The 21,016-nt window shown below is 38.3% G+C and overlaps 1 protein-coding gene across 1 annotated transcript in view; it reads right to left on the minus strand.

The window, feature by feature from the left end:
* Nucleotides 1-21,016, minus strand: part of neto1l (neuropilin (NRP) and tolloid (TLL)-like 1, like) — a 101,637-nt gene that overhangs the window by 21,224 nt on the left and 59,397 nt on the right. Inside the window, exons 5-7 of the mRNA XM_026937887.3 lie at nucleotides 12,059-12,100; nucleotides 11,829-11,956; nucleotides 6,071-6,299 (exon numbers count right to left, since the gene is read on the minus strand). Of these exons, the coding sequence (XP_026793688.1) occupies nucleotides 6,071-6,299; nucleotides 11,829-11,956; nucleotides 12,059-12,100 (399 nt within the window). The remainder of the gene's footprint in view (nucleotides 1-6,070; nucleotides 6,300-11,828; nucleotides 11,957-12,058; nucleotides 12,101-21,016) is intronic.

Consider the following 21,016-nt stretch of genomic DNA (forward strand, 5'->3'; position numbering starts at 1 on the left):
CATTGACGTTGGTCTATTTTCACCTTGGTTTCCTACATTACCCACAATGTCATTTGACTACCTACTGATAGTGATGTCAGTGGGATTTAGATCTCTCTTCATCTATACCTAAAGAGACCAATGCGGCAGTGCTTTATTCCTTTAATCTGTCCGGCTCTCTCACCTCCTCATCTATAACTAGCTGAACCATGTCTCTGCCGTAACTCAGCACAACTGCATCATACATTCAGTGCAGTGCATTCTGGAATTTGGAGTCCAGTATACGTACATTAGATTTACTCATTAATGTATATGATATTGAACATTGCTGGAAAATGGAATGAGAAGAGAAACTCTTGCTGACAGTGAAATCGGACTTTTATCACTCATACCTGAAATTGTTGAACATTTTTTTCTCCTATGAAACTCCATTGTAAGTCTGTTAGCAATGTACCGATGTAAGCACTGAAGAAAACCACTAACTTCTCGTGGAAATAACAAAATTGCAGAAGTAGCAAAGGAATGGCTAAATATTTATATAGAAATGTCTTTTTTTCTAGTTCTATCTGACAAATTTACACAAGGCTATGATCCAGAGCTGATACAACTGACTACAGTGCATTAAAACAACCACAACCAAATCGGCATATAGTATATTCGGTGTTAAAATGTGTGTGTTTCTACAGTAGGGCACTAGGTAGGGTGTATAATAACTACAGTGAGGCCATGCCATACCACACTGTCTGGTGGAAACTTGCTATTAGTTATGCTTCCTGAATATTCTAGTGCTTTCCTGCTCTGCCACATGTGAATCATCTCATTGAGTCAATCAGCTCATTAACACGCCATTCATGAGGACAAAGACGCAGAATTAGCAAACTCTAATCTAACAATTTTACTCTAATGAAGTATATGTTAATGAGATGGTGAGCTGAATCAGGTGTGGCAGAGCAGGAAACACTCAGAAGTGTGCAGGCAGGAGAATTAACGCAGCAAGATACGGCAGTGTGAAATTACTGCATTAGACATGTGCATTTAGAGCACAGATTGAGTTTTGAAAAAGTACTATCTTAAAAGGATCTCAGGACTCCACTGCCGCAGTGAAGTATTGATGTTTTTACTCCCGAGGAGGATAATAATGACAGAGTAAATTAGGATGATTCATTGCTTTAGGTCCAACATGCTCATGGTTTTTAATCACTAGGTTCATCTCTTCACCAGGTGGCGCTGCAGCTCTGTGCTGAAAAGCTGCAGTCTCAAGAGTAACCTGTTTATAATCTCATAATAAAAATAGCATTTTGCTCCTTAATGTACATACATGAAATAATAATAATAATAATAATAATAATAATACTTGCTGTTGTTGGTTTTTTGTTAAATGAGATTTGAATTTTTTTCAGAAAGCAGCTACAACAGTTAACACAAAAGAAAAAAAGCAAGGTAAGGATGGATGATATGACAAAATATCATATCATGATTCTCAAAGCTATTTCTATTTCAATGATTTATTTGATATCTATAAAATTAATTTCTTATTTTTTATAAGTAACACTAACACTTACAGCTCATTTGCTTATAAAACTGCACAAATTGTACCTGAGACTACTATTTTTTTTTTAAAGTGAAGGATCATCACACTAAATATTGACTTTGTTTCATTTATTACTGTTTACTGAAACATTTCATTATTTTTGAAGGCATTTTTGCTCTACAGCATTTCTTTGCATGTGCCCAAGACTTTTGCACAGTATTGTATATTAAAAAAAACTTTAAAATCTGTGAAAATTTGAACATTTTACAGTTTTAAAGATCATAAATCATACATCAAATGAGTTGCTTGCAGTCAGTTTTACATTATATTTCTAAAAAAAAACAAAAAACAAACAAAAAAAAATGATATCAATGTCCACAGCATCTCAGAAAAACATATTTTGACACAATCTATCAGTTCTACAGTAATTCACAGGGACTTGTATGGCAGACACTCCACATAATCTAAGATTAATAAACACAGGCAATCGATTTTACTGTATCAAGACAGCTCAAAGGGTCTTTCTATTGCTCCCTGACATGTGAAAGATAGCTAAGCTGCTAGCTGAAGAGGGAAGTGACAGCAAGCGTGCCAGATATATATACAACAAATTTCAGAAATGAATGTAAATAATCAAACAGAACTTTATACTTATAGTTTATTTGCAATATTTAGAAAATTACTCCTACTGCAGGATCCAAGTGATTCTGACTGTTCTGGCCCTAATGATCGCCCAATCATTATAAGAAGAAGCTGTGCATCCATGAAGGAACAACATCCAACATCTGTAGCTGTACTCATATCAGGATGCTTTTATGCTCACAGTCTCACACCATGTTCAACCTGCATGTCCGCTGCTCCACATAAACAACACAAGTCAGCACAGGTGCATTGTGGCACCAAGGATCAGGGAACAGAGCAATGAGGGAGCAGAGCAGAGTGAACCCTACAGCCCCTAACATGAGCAACAGAGCACTGAACTGACAGCTCGAAACACAAACACCATACACACTGAAAACCTGACATGAGTCAGGTTCAGGAAGCCAGGCCAGGAAAATGATCAGCTCAAGCTCAGACCTGTCAGAACTATGAACTGTGCTTCCAGTGCCAACTGAATGCTGGTGCATTTTATTTAGGCAGTTGGGAACATAATCATACTTGAGTGTGGACCAAAACAACCATCTGAGCTAGAGAGGTGGTCTCAATGTGCTTCCAACATCAACTACAGAGAGAACAATCCAACTGCTGAAAGTAAAGATAACATGCTGTGTATTATGGATTGCAGGCAGCAAGAAGTCAGGACTAGTGTGCTGCGGCATTATGATGTACCCTGGAAATCTAGACTAAAGGAACAAAGCCTAAAAACAAATGGTGGATACTGATTTTAAACTATTTTAAACTATATTTTTAAACTATTTATTTTATGGAATGAATTAGTAATTTATTCAGCACTGGTTCCATGTTCTCCATGCTCAGTTTATTTCCATGGAGTCAATGCAATTTCCACAAAAAGGAGGTTTACAGCCTCTTTTGCTGTGTTTCTGACCATCAATTGAAAGACTATTTTTACATTTTTGGTTTGTTTAAATATGCACATTGTGAAACCGTATCAAACCAAAAATTCTAATTAATAATTAATACCAAAAATAATTAATAATTAATACCAGAGATATTAATTCCACACTAGGACAAAACTCTATTTTAGATATGAATCTGATTTATTTTCTCTTTGGCCTGAATGAATTTGTTTGTTTAGACATTCTATGACATAGAGGCAAAAGTATTTCAAGGCCTTTTCTCAACACAAAAAATGTATCATGATATTTGGCAAAAATTTGGCTATCAAAGTAGCAGCAAAAAATGTCATCATTTCTAGCGTAATTTATTTATATAAGAAGAATATTTATTTCACATTTATGGAAAGATTTGTAACTATCAAATGTAGTGTTGAAGTTGTCACGCATGGGGAAAGTTATCAGGGCAGAGGATGTGTTGTATTATTTATAAACCGTCATTTTTATTTTCTTTGGTTTGACAAACTATAATGGAAAAATATGACAAAATAAGCTTGACCTTGCCAAACTTCACCAGAAAACTTCACAACCCCAGACAGTTTCACTGACATTAAAAAATTAATATCAATGAAAACAGGAATAACAAGAGAAATGTCTGGTATTTGGGGTGATTCAATGATGGAACTTTTGACTATTCATGTCAAGAATAATGATGAATTGTACAGCCTGGGATTATTGAATGTGGTCATTCATGGGTGAATCAGAGGTAGAATCTGAGAAGGCACTGTCAGTAGACAGAAGCTGCTGGTGAGATCAAAGTCTTGAAACAATTTCCACTGATCCATTGATTTTTTAAAGCATCATTTCCTGTATAACAGGGCTTTCATGTCTGAAGAACATGTCTGAAGAACACCATCCCAACTGTGAAGCATGAGGGTGGCAGCATCATGTTGTGGGGGTGTTTTGCTGGAAAAGGGACTGGTGCAAATCAGAAAATAGGATTATCTAGAAATACTGAAGCAACACCTCAAGGCATCAGTTGGTAAGTTAAAACCTGGTTGTATCTGGGTCTTCTAGCAGGACAGTGATCCTAAGCATATCTTGTGTAAACTTTTGGCCTCAACTGTATATCATATTGCTATCAGCATGCATTCATTGGCTGAACTGGACCAATGTTGGGCGAATAAAAAACTATATTCATGTGGCTGGATGATCAAATTTTGTTTATTCTTCAGGAAAACAGACCAAATATGTGGAACAGATGGATATGGAGAAGGGTGGATGGAATAAAGAAAGAAAAGGGTGAGCATGAGGACAGATTTCTTCACTTCATCCACATTTAGGTGTGTGGTTCATAACAGGTCAGTTTAATATCGCAAGGGTTTGGGTTTAAGGGTGTGTGTGTGTGTGTGTGTGTGTATGTGTGTGTGTGTGTGTGTGAGTGTGTATATGTGTGTGTGTGTGTGTATTTGTGCGTATGACCTGGATGAACTGCGGCAGCAAATTGGATGAAGAGATCGAGAAAGGGAAAGAGAGAAAGGAAAACCAGGAAAGAAAGAAAGAATACATGATGGAGAATACATGATGTAGAGTAATTTAATCTCCCATTCATTAACTGAATCAGGGTCATAGTTTCTGAAGTTACTAAATACACCTGCTGCTCTTCCTCCTCCTCCTCCGCCTCCTCATCATCATCATCTGTTGCTGTTTGTTTTTGTGCTCGTCTGTACACTTTGGCAGAGTTATGAAGGTCATGGTTTAATACTATGTTGGCTCACCCAAATATTTCGAGTCAAGCCAATGAAATCCTGTCTGCCCTTTTAATGAAAGTAAAGCATTAAGGCATAAGAATCAATGCCACCTCACACTGCATCTGGTATAAAAGAGTAGGATTGTCCCTTCTGGCAGGGGGTCCATGCCCCTGAGAGAGGACTTTAAGTACCTTGGGAACTTACTCACATGTGACATAAAAAAAAAAAAGGGAGCTCAAGATCGACAAAAGAATTGGGTCAGTGACAGCAGTATTAAAGTGACTGTACTGGTCTGCGATGGTGAAAGAGGAGCTCAGTTTGCCAATGAAGGTTTTGTTTACCAGTCAATATATGTCCCATGGTCAGGAGCTGTGGGTAGTGACCAAAAGAATACGGATGTGAGTACAGGCAGCAGAAATGAGGTTCCACCACAGGGTTGCTGGGCTGACTCTCTGTGATAGGGTGAGGGGCTTGACAACCCAGGAGAGCATTTGAGTAGAACCACTGCTGCTCTGAATTGAGAGGAGACAGTTGAGATGTCTTACAAGGATGCCCTCTGGTCAGCTTCTTGTAGAGGTGTATCAGGCACAACTCACTGCCTGGAGGCAAGATCCAGGACCCGCTGGAAAGATTATATCTCCAGTTGGTGTGGGAACATCTGGGATTCACCCAGAAAAGAAAGAGCTGAAATATGTTCCTGGGAATAGAGAAGTCTAGGCTGACCTTCTCAGCTTGTTGCCACCTCGACCCCGACCACGGAAAGGAAGGAAAACGAACGAATGAATTTTTCAGCCGTGAGAAATCTGAATGTTTTCTCCCTTATTCCTACATCCCTACACCATTGTCTAGTATGGTAAATAAAAACACCACCAGTGGCCACAATTATGTATAACCTACAGATTTCAAAAGCTTCTAAGTAAGAGCTCTGCCTTGTGGTGATTCTTTATCCTGATAAATGTGTGTGGCTGATGTACAGGGTGGTTCCATGACATTTTTGTCATGGAACAGGCAAACAAAAAACACTGACGTTGATGTTGACCTTGCAGCACCACTATGGCCCACTGTTGGAAAACCACTGGTTTGCAGAATTAAAATACGTTCTTTATAACAGCAGCCATGATTACAGTCTCACACAAAACAGAACCATTATACTCGCTCATTACAACTCAGTTTCAGGCTTCAGCAGTTAAATGGTGTTAAATGATAGTGTATTTTTAATGGGAATATAAAAAAACAGATTCTAGGTTAAGTACTTGGATGGTGTGTGAGTCTGTGTGTGTGTGTGTGCATCTTACGCTCTTTAAACGTGGTGTAGAGGATCCGGAAGCGGCTGCGGCGGCTGTGCTCATCGGCCCACATACGCACAACACCCAGTGCGGTTCTCAATGTCACGTCACTAGCCACCGTGCTGCAAAATTTACACTTCAGATCTTCAACAGAGCCGCTGCCGTCATACACAGCCACAAAGTTTCGCTTGCACTCATTTGAGTTCTGCATCTCATAGTCCAGGAACCGCAGGTAGATCTGAACATACAGAAAGAGAGAGAGAGAGAGAGAGAGGTATATTTATAGATACACTTTAATTAATGTGTAATACATCTCTATCTGTTGCTGCTATTATAAATAGCTAGGCAGTTAGTTAAATACTTGCAATCTAGCCCACATCTGTCACAGCTTGATTTGCAATTTATGAAAAACTAGCCAAGACTGTCAGAACTTACAATAATAACTAATCTATTTTTAATCACTAAAATTTATTACAAACTATCACTAAGATCTAAGTTAGACTACTAGCATACAGGGTCTGTGAATAAAGTTTCCAACAATCAACCTAACGAATTGTCTCTCCATTGTTTTAGTTTCATCACTGCAAATATTAAGTTCATTGCTTTCCATGCTTCTTAAACAGCTAACAGATTCAACAAAAACCTGCTGTTAGACGAAGCCATAACATGATAACCCCCACCCAATCACACTTCTCTCTGCAGCAGTTAGAGTTCACTAAACGCACTGAGCTCAGCTCTCTATTTTTTTAAAATGAGAATTCTACTCTCGAGCATGACCAGCTAATGGAATATTTGAGCTCCTAGGGGGAAGTGTGTATTGCACAGAAGCAGACAGCCATAGACAGGTCAATGGTCCTACTGGTGAAATCTCTGAAGATTTAACTCTACTGCTGGTCCATTTTCATACTTATAAAAGGAGTAAAGCACTTCAGCTTTATATGAGCTAATTTTGGAACTTGTGAATTTGGATAGAACATTTCCGAGTCTGATTAATGAATCTGTCATATGACATTGAATTGAACAGTGATTTCGGCATAATGGAAAAGTGAAAAGTTAAATTCAAGTCAATTTGATTTGTATAAATCTTTTAACAATAGACATTGTCGCAAAGCAGGCTCCAAACTGATGATGAGGCTTTTGAGGCTTGATGGATAGATTCAGGATAAAGCATCAGCTTTGACATTTCTAGAACTAGGACAGTACAGTATCATTAACTGGAATCTTAAAAAGAAGAGAGTCCATCTGGCTTGCTGTGGCGTGAAACGCTTGCCAGGTTTCAGGTACTATGGTCAATATAGACTCTAAAGTAATGCCCTGTGTGTTCTAACCAATGGCTCCACTTCTCTAAGTCTAGTTTAATGGACAGCAATTCCATGTTCCCAATTTCATAATGTATTTTGTCTGTGAGGGCTTTGCTTTTTTTAAAGGAAATGATGAGGAGCATTTTGGCAGGAGAATAGCACTCACCCTCACTTTTAAGGCATCAACTATGAATCGACTATAAATGTCAGGCTGGGATTTTTATATTTTAGGATGAGTGCTGTTCTAAATGCTTTTGATGGAGGAGAATGTCATCTCATTTGTTTGTTCCAGATAGTATTTTCTTTCCTCCTGGAGAGTTTCTGCAACTAACTGGACTAAAGTTTCTAATAAATTGACAAATAAAAAAAATAAAATCTCTGAAGCCCTGAGCAACAGGCCAATTAGTGACTCCTTGGACCTTGGCATCATCCATGACAACCCCCTCCTTGCTTATAATGTACCCCAGAAATGCCACTTGAAGTACATGGCAGTCCCATTTTTTTCTACTTTGGTAAAAAAAAAAAAAGTTGTTTTCCATCCAAAGCCTGAACCTGAATTGGGGCTGTCAGAGGTTTTACTGGAATTTGGAGTGCCACCATATATGAATGTCAGGAGACAACATAGGGCATACTAACCGCACAAGCACATGGTTGTTCTCTGATATGATCTCCTCTTTGCTCAGCCTTGTTGAAAACAGGGTTCTTAGCACTTGTCTAGGCAAATAGATAGCTTGAAAAAGGTGTCCAGGGAAAGATTGCTATCTCTACAGGCCAGTTTTGTAAACATATCCTTCCTAAATTCTTCATGAAAAGCAGCAACGAAAGCAGATTTGTGCCATCTGCTTTTTGCAGCCAATGTGCTGCAGTGCTGCAGCTTTATTTCAGGGTGAGGAGACTTTCTCCTACTTCTTTGTCATCAGGTTACTGGCTATACACATTGCAAAGGACTTCAACAGAACTTTCATATGGCTGTGTGATGTCACCTCTGTTTGACCAGGCAGAAGTGACCCACTCTAATGGTTTATTGTGTGGAGGGAATGGGTTGTGCCATTTTGTCCTTATTAGATTTAAGGTTCCGTAATGAAAGGCACAGCAAGCACTGAATAAGGAAACCTTTGTGCTTTAAGGGAGCTCCGTCATACTTGTCAGATTGAGCAATGACCAATTGGTTGTGAGTTTCTGACACAGTACACAGCTTTTGGAGTTGGTTAATGAGAATTCCTTGCATGGAATGAAGAGCAGAAATTTGTCATGGGTGTTTGCCTTGGTGAGGGCTCCGGGGTTCAAGGAAACCTGCTGTATCCATATTAGAGGAGAAATCATTTGTCACGAACATCGAACAGATGGATACAGTAGCAGGATTAGCTTTTATTAAAACCACCAAAAGTAGACAAACCAAAAGGACTAGGCAACTATCAAAACAAGAGACAGGCAGAATGTCAGATAAATGGCAAATAAGCATAAACTAGGCCTGGCATTGTGGGTAATCAAGAAACAAAACCAATTAGACTAAACAGGGAATGTAACCGACTCAGAAACATCACAGGCAAATGCTGCAGTGAGACTCTGCAAAGCCAGAAAGCCCAAGTTCTTGAAAGGGAGTTTGTGTGATCTAGTACAGGTGTCTCTTTATAAGATTGTAACTGTAGATATTTTTCAGTTTGGTCGAAGTGTGATTTGCTGAGGATCATGGGAGTTGGAGTCTGTGGTGGCTGCACACATAAACATGACAACTAGAGGTGACAGTGGCAATGAAAAACCCCCTGAGATGACATGAGGAAGAAACCTCTTGAGAAGTGATCCTACCCTATCTGGGTGACACTGGATACTGGGATTATATTCACTACAGTATGCAGTCATATAGAAAATAGAAGGGCAAACAGTACTAAATGTATTGAAAGGATATAATTTGTAGTTGGAAATGCAGGTTTGGGCTTTGTTAAAATAAGTTATAACAAACAAATCTAGAGGTTCAGACAATTCTCAAAAAACATTAATGGGCAAAGGGTCAGATTATTGGCAAAGGGCAAGGCTAAACAGTAAAACTTTAAGACAATGTAGGATCAGTATTGGATAATCGGACAAATATAAGGCTCGCTAACATCACAGACTAGACAGCTGGAGCAAGATGCAATGTATGTATGAGCGTTTTAAGGATGACCACATGTGCATGATCAGAAGTTCGGAGTTTGGGGCTTTTGCGATATGGGTAATGTAGTTTATTTGGTTGCTTCTTGTTCTATGAGCAGACACAAAAACTGTAGTGACATTATTATTATTATTATTATTATTATTATTATTTTTATTATTATTATTATTATTAAGGGTGACGATCTTCAGTGTCAAAATGTTATACTCAAATTTACGTGGTGAAAAGATGAAACAGCATCAACACCAGCAGTGAAATTTTGCATATCATTAATTTCTTTTGCACATGCTGATCACATTTGATGACTGTGTGTCTGTGTGTGTGTGTGTGTGTGTGTGTGTGTGTGTGTGTGTGTGTGTGTGTGTGTGGACTGACATGCTCTGTATGATGCACACAGCTTAATGAAGAAGCTTCTTCATTAAAATGAAACTATTACAGATGCCACATCATTATGTATCTCTCTGTCCTCAACATGCTACATATACACACGCCATCAACACGACTAATGAGATGGAGATCCAACATTGCATCTCATCAACAATCTAAATGTGAAATAGTGTGGGTGCTGCAAAGAACAAATCATGGATATAATGGATCCATAATGAGAATTATGTAATGCCAAGATCAATTCCAAATTGCTGGAAAACAACATGTCTCATTTTAAATATGGCTAAACATGTCAGATTAATTGCTGTTGGTAAAAAGAGTGTTTATTAAATTGTTCATGGGATTCACTAACACAGCAGAAACACCTGCTTCATTTATTTCCATATTCATGCAGTGATGAATGAATCCCACTGGCACCTGAACCTGAAATGAATTAGTCATTTATAAAAATCTCATTATGTTTCACTGAAGTAAACGACTTGTACAACTGGAGAAGAAAAATCGATTTTAAATTGTATTATCCACATAAAACATTTAATAACACTTTATTTGAAGGCTTTCTAGTGTTGAGAACAAATCTTTGTATACCCCATGGATTCTGAATGGAAAAAGGGAAAATCTACCTCTATTTTTCATTTCATCAACAAAAAATACATTTGCAAATTGTTAGAAAATTAAATGTGTGCAACAACACATCAACCCAAAGCATGAAAATATTTTAATACCATAACATTTTGCCATGACTCTCGGTCTACAGACCTGATTCAAAGTCAATGGAGGCTGAAAATTACAACTGATCCGATCTAAAACAGAGGATAATGAAAAAGCTTGGTCACTATTTTTGTTACTTATGATATTGAAGGAGGATCTGTGCAACCTAACATACTAAAGCCACGATTTGCTATGATTAAAATAACAAGTATTAGTTTGCATATGCAGCTATATGACAAAGAACAATTGTGTAAATTGTGTTAGATGCAAAATAACAACATATATATTGCATGTGCTGTTTGTTCTTGACAGCTGTGGTGAGATCAGCTCAGATCAGCTCAGGACCTATCCTTTCTGTTTAGAGGTTTTGTTGTTATGTTTTTGCTTTGTTAATGTGTTTTTACACTTACTGGCAACCGTATCACATGGAAGAAGAATTATACTTTTGGACACGTATCCGTATTAATACAGACAAGGTATGATATTAGACTTGAGCGTCACCACCTTCATGTTTGCTTCATGGCCTTGTTTACTTGAGTGTACTCTAATTAGCCTTCTGAGCTACAGTTTTTTAATTAGCTTGCTTCTTCCCCACCACTGGTCTGGAATACATTAGCGGTGGACGTCTGTCGTTGAGGAAGCAACCTTTAGGGCCTTAGTGCTGCGTGTGTGTGTGTGTGTGTGTACACGTTTTCCATGCTGCTCACGTCTCTCCTGTGCTAATTTGCTGATGTTCCAGCTAGTTTAAAGGAGGATGAGAGATCTGTGTACAATATGAAGTACTGAAGCCATTCACATTTGAAAGACTTTGAAAGCTTCAAAGCAGAACAGTCCCTTTTCTCTCTTCTTTTCTTACGCCTTCAATCCCTCAATCAACCGCTAAATCAAACCATGATGTGATGCGTAGGTGCTTAACAGAAATTTGAGTGTTTGAAAATATGACACTGCTCTAAAGCAATAGATAAAATTAAAATGTTAGTCGTGAATAAGAATTTGATTAGTAATTCAAATTTTTATACAGACTTTTATAAAACTTTTATGCACAAATAATATTGGTGAACTAAGAAACACACTGAGGCATTGTGTAGGTATGTAGTTTGCATGAAGCTAACATGACGGCTACAAGCTTTCCTTAAATTTGGGATAAGATGAACATTGTTTTTATTTCATTCCTGGCTAAAGTAATGTTTTAGAGCTGCTGAAAAGAAACAGCGCTAACCTTAGAGCGAGGAGGAGCTCGGATGAACCACTTGCAGTCCACGGCCTCCGTCTGTAAAGCTTTACCATCTCTGATTATCTGTTGTGATTCAATGATGCCTTCGGGTCCACTCATCTCAAACTCACATGCTACAGCAAGAAAGAAAGAGAGAGGTTTGTTTTAGAAGAGTCAAAAGAATGAACTGTGTGAGCTGGAAGGCAGTGAGATGAGAATGAAAGATCGATACATACCGGGAAGAGGCTTGGGGACTCCCATGTCTTTAAAGTCAGGATCTAAAAGACAAGAAAACACAATATGCATCAATGACTTGTGTTCAACTGAATACTTGAAAATGTACTTGAGGTTACAGGTGCAAAATTTATTATATTTAAACTGAGTTTAAATATGACATTACAATTTAAATATTCATCATATTTAAACTGAGCTTCCCATTTATATGTATTAATTGTTGTTATAATACAGGGCTATTGAATTCTCTAATCTGATTGGCCAGAAGGTGTTTATTAATAACACAAGCTCTGACAGTAGTGCCAGCTGTAAGGCAAATCACATGTGTGATGCTCCACATAATCCACGTCTAACAATAAACAGATTGAAAAAAAAGAACAAAGAACAACATATAATCATTGATAAGGTAACGAGTTTTGTAAGAAGACTTTTATTTAACAACTACAGAAGGAGTCTCCAGTTTCTCCAGTACTTTGTAAGTCTTCACTTTATTATTTTCTTTCTTTCTTTGTTTTTCTAATTATTTATCTAATTATTTATTCCTTTATTTTCTTTTACCTTATAACTAATCTAACTAAGGAGCGGTCTTATTGTGATTCACATATTTGTACATTTGAAGGTATCCCTACTTATAATGTCCTGTCAAAAAAGTGTTTTTGATAAAACAGTGATAAATTTCAATAATATATGTTGCTTGTAAATTGGTTAAATAATTGTGATAAATGACCATGATTACAATACTGAGTAAACCGTAATTATCATGTTAGTCATGATTGTGCAGCTTGACTGAAGGCTGTCAAATTAAAGGCGACTGTTTATGTCCTTAGCTGATGCATTTTAGTACCATAATTTATCATCCTGAAAGATTCTGAATGGGAGCACAAAACAAAACATTAAGAACTTTTGCAGAACCTGAGAGGAATCAGAAAACTGAGTTAATTAATTACATTTAATTTACAAGCATTAACCACATCTTCTGGATTATAAGATGCAGCAAGTACAAAATGCAAAGTAACATGCTTATTTGTTGGCGTTTTTATGCTAGGCATTTTACTGCAATAACATCACACTGAAAAGCCCATAACCACACTGACCAATATTAACATTATCCTAGGGATGGACTTAGAGAGATATTTTCCAGGTTCAGAAGTGCCTACATTGATAACAAGAATATCCTAATAGGCAGAAAGAAACAAAAACAGAATTTTACCATAATTTTACCAGACTATTTTTTCCCCAGATGTGTACCAGGCAACAGTAAGATCACAGCAAAGCAAAAGTCTGGGGTCTCTTTGGTTGGAAAAAAAAAAAAGGGAGCTACTAATTATTAAAATAGTAGTCATACCAGACTTTTGCTTCGCTGTGATCATGAATTAAAATTGATTAAATTTGACCTAGATAAATTCAGTGCAAAGCAAAACTTATGCTACCATAGGCAAATGCTCTGCTTTTACAACCTGCATCCTTTCCCCTGACCACTGCTTTATCTGAAATAGCAGAAAAGTGTAGTCTTCTAGTATCTCCTGTATCGGCATAGCAAATAGTCACTGTGGCTGTGAGGTGAATTGCAATTGCAGTGAAAACACTGACAACCATTTTCTATGCCTGGTGAGTTGTCCTTTTTTAAGGAAATGGGGCAGAGCTGAGCAGTTCTGTTCCAACTGGGGGGTAAAGCTCATTTCCAGGCCAGAAAAATGGAAACAGAAGCCTAAAACAAAGAAATGAGCCAAATCTTGTCATATAGTGTAATTGCAAAGTTATATTTGAAATGATATCATTGTTACCGATTTAGACATGCATTTAAAAATAACTAGCTGTACCTTTAATATGAAGTAAACAATGGAGCTACGTCGAGAAACATATTGTCTGGAAAATATGGTATTTTTATTCAGTGAAGTTGTGTGAATTCTCTTTGATTCTTGCTTTATTTAGTGAAAAGCAGTGCATAAGAGACATAGCTAAGCAACATAAATTTGACCAAACATGATGATAAATGGAAACTGACCGCCACAATTTAGCATGATGCTATGTGAAAAATGGCAACTGTGTGGAATTTGGTTTTATTTGGTGTGTAACATGCAGTGAGTGAAGGCAGGACAGAAGTGTGTAAATGTATTGTGTGAGTTAATCCAAAAATCACAGTTAAAATCCATAGTGGGATTCAATACACAGGCAGACGCAACAAATTAGAGTGATCCATAATCGAAAGACAGAGAAAACAGGCAAGAGTCAAAAACAGGAAACAAGGTGAAGAAACAAAAACAGGTACAAGGTGTACTAGAAAATTACAGCTTAGAAAACCACAATAGCTTACAACAAGTCTTTGCAACAAAACAAAGAAGCAGGCAAGCGTACACAGACAAAACAATCAACGACAAACACAGAATAGGTGGACACAATCAGGTAACATACCAATAACAGGCATACACAGGAGTAGAACAGAAATAAAAGCACATGGCAATGTAAACAAAAAGCAATGAAAGCAGCTCAGAACTGCAGCCTGACATGATGAGACCCTGCAGCTGCACAATAGGACTGTCAGAATGAAAGTCAAATACTGAACAAATAATATCTGAATATTCATAGTACTATAATTACTACCTGAATATTCAGTGAATTTTCATTCACTATAATTAATTAGAGTTACTGTATTTTATAGTACATAGTCCTTGGTTTAAAAAAATCCATATTTAATGTTTTTAAGATCCCATACGATATTTTTGTGTACCTATCACAGGTCTGCTGAAGCACTCTTCCTAAAGGTTTTGGACAAATGACCCTAGTTGCTCGATGTAGGAAATGCGTCTGTCATTAGGGGTCAGTAGAGGTCTGTCACTAGGCAACTGCCAGAAATTTTCACACCACCATGTTTCCAGCTCGCCAGCACTGAAATTCTTTACTGAAGGCTAGAATTGACGATATTGATATCTTACAGAATACTACAGCAGAGGGTTTAACAATTTTATATTGTTCAATGTCTGTTTTTCTTTGCTGTTGTTTCTTTTAAGACATTTAAGAAAAGTCAAATCGTTGACATAAAAGATCAATGACAACAAAACATTACTGTGGGTTAATTAATAAAAATGAATCCGAAATACTAACGATGCTGTTGTCTCCTTGTGATATTTCTTTGTCTAAGAATACATTTTTTTTATCTCTTGTGGTTTATGCGATATGAGCACATAGTGTAGCACTGCTGTTAACATTCATTAATAATACACGATAACACCTCCTGCAATCATAATGTGCTATAAATGCATTTATAACATGGTATGTCATATGTAATATAAACTAATGCTCGTAAGTTGTTATAGTTACCTACAGTTGCATAATACTTTATAATGCATTTTACGAGCACATTATTTCATAATATCATGTTATATAATGCATTATAAGATCTGAATATTTTAGACACTAACATGTTGAACTATAACACAGACTATGACTATATACACCGATCAGCTATAACATTAAAAACCACCTGCCTAATATTGTGTAGATCCCCCTCGTGCTGCCAAAACAGCTCTGAACCATTGAGGCAAGGACTCCATGAGACCTCTGAAGGTGTGCTGTGGTATCTGGCAATAAGTTGTTAGCAGCAGGTCCTTTAAGTCCTGTAAGTTGTGAGGTGGGTCCTCCATGTATTGGACTTGTTTGTCCAGCGCATCTCACAGATGCCTGATCAGATTGAGATCTGGGGAATTTGGAGGCCATGTCAACACCTTGTCAAGTTCCTCAAACCATTCCTGAACAATTTGCAGTGTGGACGCTTGCATTATCCTGCTGAAAGAGGCCACTGCCATTAGGAAATACCATTGACATGAAGGGGTGTACTCGACCTGCAACAATGTTTAGGTACGTGGTAGGTGGGACGTGTAAAAGTAACATCCACGTGAATGCCAGGACTCAAGGTTTTCCAGCAGAACATTGCCCAGAGCATCAAACTGCCTCCCTGCTTGCCTTCTTCTTATAGTGCATCCTGGTGCCATCTCTTCCCCAGGTAAACAATGCACATGTACCCATCCAGATGATGTAAAAGAAAACGTGATTCGTCGGACCAGACCACCTTCTTCCATTGCTCCATGGTCCAGTTCTGATGCTCACATGCCCATTGTAGGTGCTTTCGGCGGTGGATGGGGTCAGCATGTGCACTCTGACTGGTCTGCGGCTTCGCAGCCCCATACACAGCAAGCTGCGATGCACTGTGTGTTCTGACACCTTTCTATCATAACAAGCATTAACTTTTTCAGCAATTTGTGCTACAGTAGCTCTCCTGTGGGATCGGACCAGACGGGCTAACGGGCTAGGCGGGCTAGCCATGTGCTCCCCATGCGCATCAGTGAGTCTTGGGCACCCATGACCCTGTCCACTGAACACCAGGAACATCCCACTGACCCAGTCGTTTAGGCATCACAATTTTGCTCTTGTCAAAGTCGCTCAGATCTTTACACTTGCCTATTTTTCCTGCTTCTATCATATTAACTTCGAGAACTGACTGTCAAGTGGTTCCATGCAACTTTGTTGAGTAGTTTCTACAAATATCAATTTAGTTGTACAAAAGACATTCAAGTAAAGCTGACAACATTCATTTTTAGTAGAAACAACACAGTTCATGTAGTTACATGAGTCTGTAAGTAATTTGAACAAGGGTGGATTGAGTGAAACTAACAACAGTGAAAGTTCATTTTTTGAGTGTTGACAGGTGCCATTGTAACGAGATAATCAATGTTATTCACTTCACCTGTCAGTGGTTTTACTGTTATGGCTGATTGGTGTATAGTATATAGACTATGCTATAGTACCTGTACTAACAACAGTATGTATATAATTCAATATAACAAACATTCTTTCATACTACCACTAAGTGTTTCTTAGGGTTATATGTGGGAATGTGTGTAAACAGATATCATAACCTGTTGTAACCTGATATCATGCAGTCATATATTGATGCCTTGTAGACTATAATACATAAGAACCTATGAGCATCTATGTACCGCATATATGTTTGTGCCAGGATGTCATGGTAGTGTCAAATGGCGCAGAAATACATTACCCATCAGCCCCAGCATATCACAGGACCATGTCACATGCCTAAGTAACCACTCTCACCTGATTCTCGTTATGCCTTGTTCCAGTTTTTCAGTGTCTCATTGTCAAGCTTTTGTTGTTGTTTGTTGTCGTGTGTGCCACAGTATCGCTTATAGTCTGTACGCGTCTTGCTTAATATTCATAGTTCATGTTGATGGTTCTTGTTTTTACTGTTTTGTTTTTTTTGTTTGTACTTTCCACAATAAAAAACCTGCCCTTGCATCTGTCTATCCCTGCTGCCTGACAGATAGCTTGATCAATCCATGGATGCAGCAGGTGTTTTTGTTTTTTCCCATCAGGGACTCCTGGACAGGAACTGCCTGATGTTGGAACTACAGGTGCGGAGGGTATGGATCAGTGCCATGCTGGAATGGCTCGAGGCCATGCGCTTTCTGAGAAAATGAAAATGAGGAGGGGGCTCCCGACCAGGCTGTGACTGAACCAGAGGATGTCTGGCTTCGCTGTGGACATCGCTCCTCCTACCTGCTTCACGGTGGTCATCGTGCCACTCTTGGACTCTGCCTTGGACATAGCGCCACCCATTAGCTATGCCGAGGATGTCACTCTGCCTCGCTGTTCGGCGGAGGATGTCATGTCTCCTGCCTGTTCTGTTAAGGGTATCGCTCCCTATGGACCTTGTCAGCCTAAGGGCCCCCATCAGCAGAGAGACTTTTCACCTGGTAGTCCAGGACCCCTCCACCTGTTTGTTTTGCTTGTACTTTTCACAATAAATTACCTGCATTCATGCATCCCTGCTGCCTGACGCAGGCATTATGAATGAAGTGTTTAAGGTAATTCATTAAAGTTCCCAGCCAGGGAACCAACCCCAAGACAGTTCACTCCCAGTGCCAGTCCCAAGCCCGGATAAAATTGGGGAGGGTTGCGTCAGGAAAGGTATCTGGCATAAAAACTTTGCCAAATCAAGAACAACAAAGTAATTCATTAAAGTAATAAAAGTTTATAATTGAAATGAATTCCATTTTCAAATAAATATGTCAGCAGATGAGGCTGTTATGGTGGGAATATGTTTGGATTTTCATGGCAGGTTTCTGCTGCCTACACACACACACAGAGTAATAGATTGATTTGGGGGGAAAAATAGCTTGTCCCCTCTGTGCAGTCATGTGAACCCCTGGGTGTCCCTGTGCGTAGTGACGGAAGGACATTTATTACTGTAACATAATCTATTTCCATTTGACAGCCACAGCCTGGAACTGAACACCTAACTGGAAGCACCAGTGAAAACACACTGGGAAAAAAAAGTGTTTCCACTACTCTAAGGTGTGAAAGTTGTGGTGTGGATAAAAAAGGTGTGACAATAAGTTAGATAGAACATATAGAACAATAGAACACATGTTTTTGTGTTTTTTTATATAAAATATTACATAAAATGTTTTTATGTAATATTTTAAGTGCTGTGGCAAGACATTTCATGGGTACGCATCCATGTAAAGTCACTGGGGTATTGCTTAGCCTAACTTGAAGAATCAAAAGCTAAAATAGCAGGCTAATAGACTTTGCAAACATAATCTAGTTGTATTACTATGTTAATTGTTTAAGCTATTTATATGACAAAGTTGGCCTTTCCATCACTTTGGTAGATGTCACTTTTGCGGCTCATCTCTGTATTTCTTTGCGAATTCCCATCTGGCCTTTTGATTCTTACTGCTGATGAATGGCTTGCATCTTGTGGTATGGTCTCTATATTTCTGGTCTTGAAGTGTTTTTTTGAACGGTGGATTGTGATACCTTCACCCCTGCCTTGTGGAGGTTGTTGGTGATGTCACTGACTACTGTTTTTAGGTTTTTCTTCACAGCTCTCACAATGTTTCTGTTGTCTGCTTCTGTTCTTTTCCTTGCCAACCTGTTCAATATGTGGTTGTTAGTACAGCTCTGGTTTCTTTCTTTTTCAGGACATTCCAAATTATTGTATTGGCTATGCCAATCGATTGTCCCTCTTTTCTCAGCTTCAAAATAGCTTGCTTTTCTTCAGTTTACAGCAAAAACAAAAGAATTGGCCTTGCTATTCCAATACTTTTCAATATACTGTATGTAAAAAAAGATGTTCACTGCAACTGGACAATTATCACCTAGTAATTTATGTTTTTAAGTTGTCTAGTTTTGTGAACCTGTGCCCACTCTAGTCTCAATTTCCTGTTCTTGGCTGACAGGAGTGCATCCTGATGTGGTCTTCTGCTTTTGTAACCCATCCACTTCAAGGTTGTGCATTTAGAGATGCTTTTCTACTCACCACGGTTGTAAAGAGTGTTTACTTAATTTATTGTGGCCTTCCTGTCAGCTCAAACCAGTCTGGCTATTCTCCTCTAGCCTCTCTCAACAAGCTACCCAAAAATTGCTGCTCATTGGGTGTTTTTTGTTTTTCGCACCATTCTGTGTAAATTCTAGAGTCTGTTGTATAAATGACTGGAGAGCTGATTCCCCAATCAGCCACTAACATGGCAGCAGTGCAATGCAAAAAAAATCATACATACAGCTGAAGATGGGATGTTTTTTCTAGTCTTCAACTGTCCAGTTTCAGTTGCTGCAGGGATGTGTGTTGGATCGGAAAAAAGAAACTGACCTAATATACTCTGTAGCACAATAGCATAGTATAGCACACACTGTTACACACCCATGTTAAGCTCATGAAGAATGTGTTAATAAGCTGATATATTAAATCAGGTGTGTTGGTGCAGAAAACACTAAAATATGCAGTACAGGACAAGAAAAGGAACACAACTGTAAATTTAGAAACATGAACCAGTTTCCAAAACCCACAGCATGAACACCTCACTTCACTCTGCTCACGACTACACTAGAAATGCAGAATGGGACATGACCCGGCACAGCCTAACCAGCTCTGCAGTGGAAATAATGAAATAATGAAAAACATTATATTACAAGGCAAGAAGAGTGAGAGAGATGAAAAAAAAGAAAGAGAGAAATTTGCCGTATCAAATGAAGTTCATGGGCTCTATGAAGATGAAACGTGTGATCAAAGGAGGGAAGGAGAGCGAAAATGGAACGAGGACTTGGGCATTGACATTCACAACCAGACCTCACACTTGCACTCCATCCCTCTTAAATATGAACTTAGATTCTCAGTTACTGTTGTAAACAGACTGTGGGAACAGGGAAAGAAAGAAAATCCCAGTTTCTCCTTGATAGATAATAAAACACAGGGATGGCTGATGATCCATATAAACAGATTTAAAAAATAGGCATTTGTTGATATGTGAAGTTTTCTTTTGTGAGAAGATGTATATTTAGCATTTTTTGGAAGTAGTCTCCAGTATCAGAGCTGTGTCAGAAGTAAAGCTGTTCCTTTACGTTTTCCACTGCAAGAAAGTCTTCAGGACAAAGGGATTTCCAGCTTCTTAGTAACATGACAAACTGCATTTTTTTGTCTTATTAACTTCAAGACAGAGAAAAAAAAAAGAGAGACTCATGAGGGAATGAGTGAATGAATGACATATTGCTGTGGTTCCATTGATTATTTTCCTATAACAGCATGCCACATCATGTTTCATTCCTTGTACTACATATAAAATATAGAGTATATCATAACAATAGACAAAACCTAGTGTATCCAGACATACATTGTCCTTTTTTGACCAAACCCCAGTAATCTGGTTTGGAAAAGCCCTGTTTAACTAAAACTGCTGGTGTCTACATGACTGTATAAAATGATCTCTGCCAATAGTTCTGAATATTGGAATTTTCATTTGTATCATTGGCAAAACTGTCACACCGGTTCTAATATGGACCTGTTGCCCATCCAAAGATTTCTTGAATGTGAAGTGAATTCTCAAAGAGCACTGTAAGAAAATGTGAATGGTTGTGTGTTATCATCAGGTTAAGTTCTGTTAAAA

This window comes from Pangasianodon hypophthalmus, chromosome 22 (genome assembly GCF_027358585.1).
Source record: "Pangasianodon hypophthalmus isolate fPanHyp1 chromosome 22, fPanHyp1.pri, whole genome shotgun sequence".
Taxonomy (NCBI): domain Eukaryota; kingdom Metazoa; phylum Chordata; class Actinopteri; order Siluriformes; family Pangasiidae; genus Pangasianodon; species Pangasianodon hypophthalmus.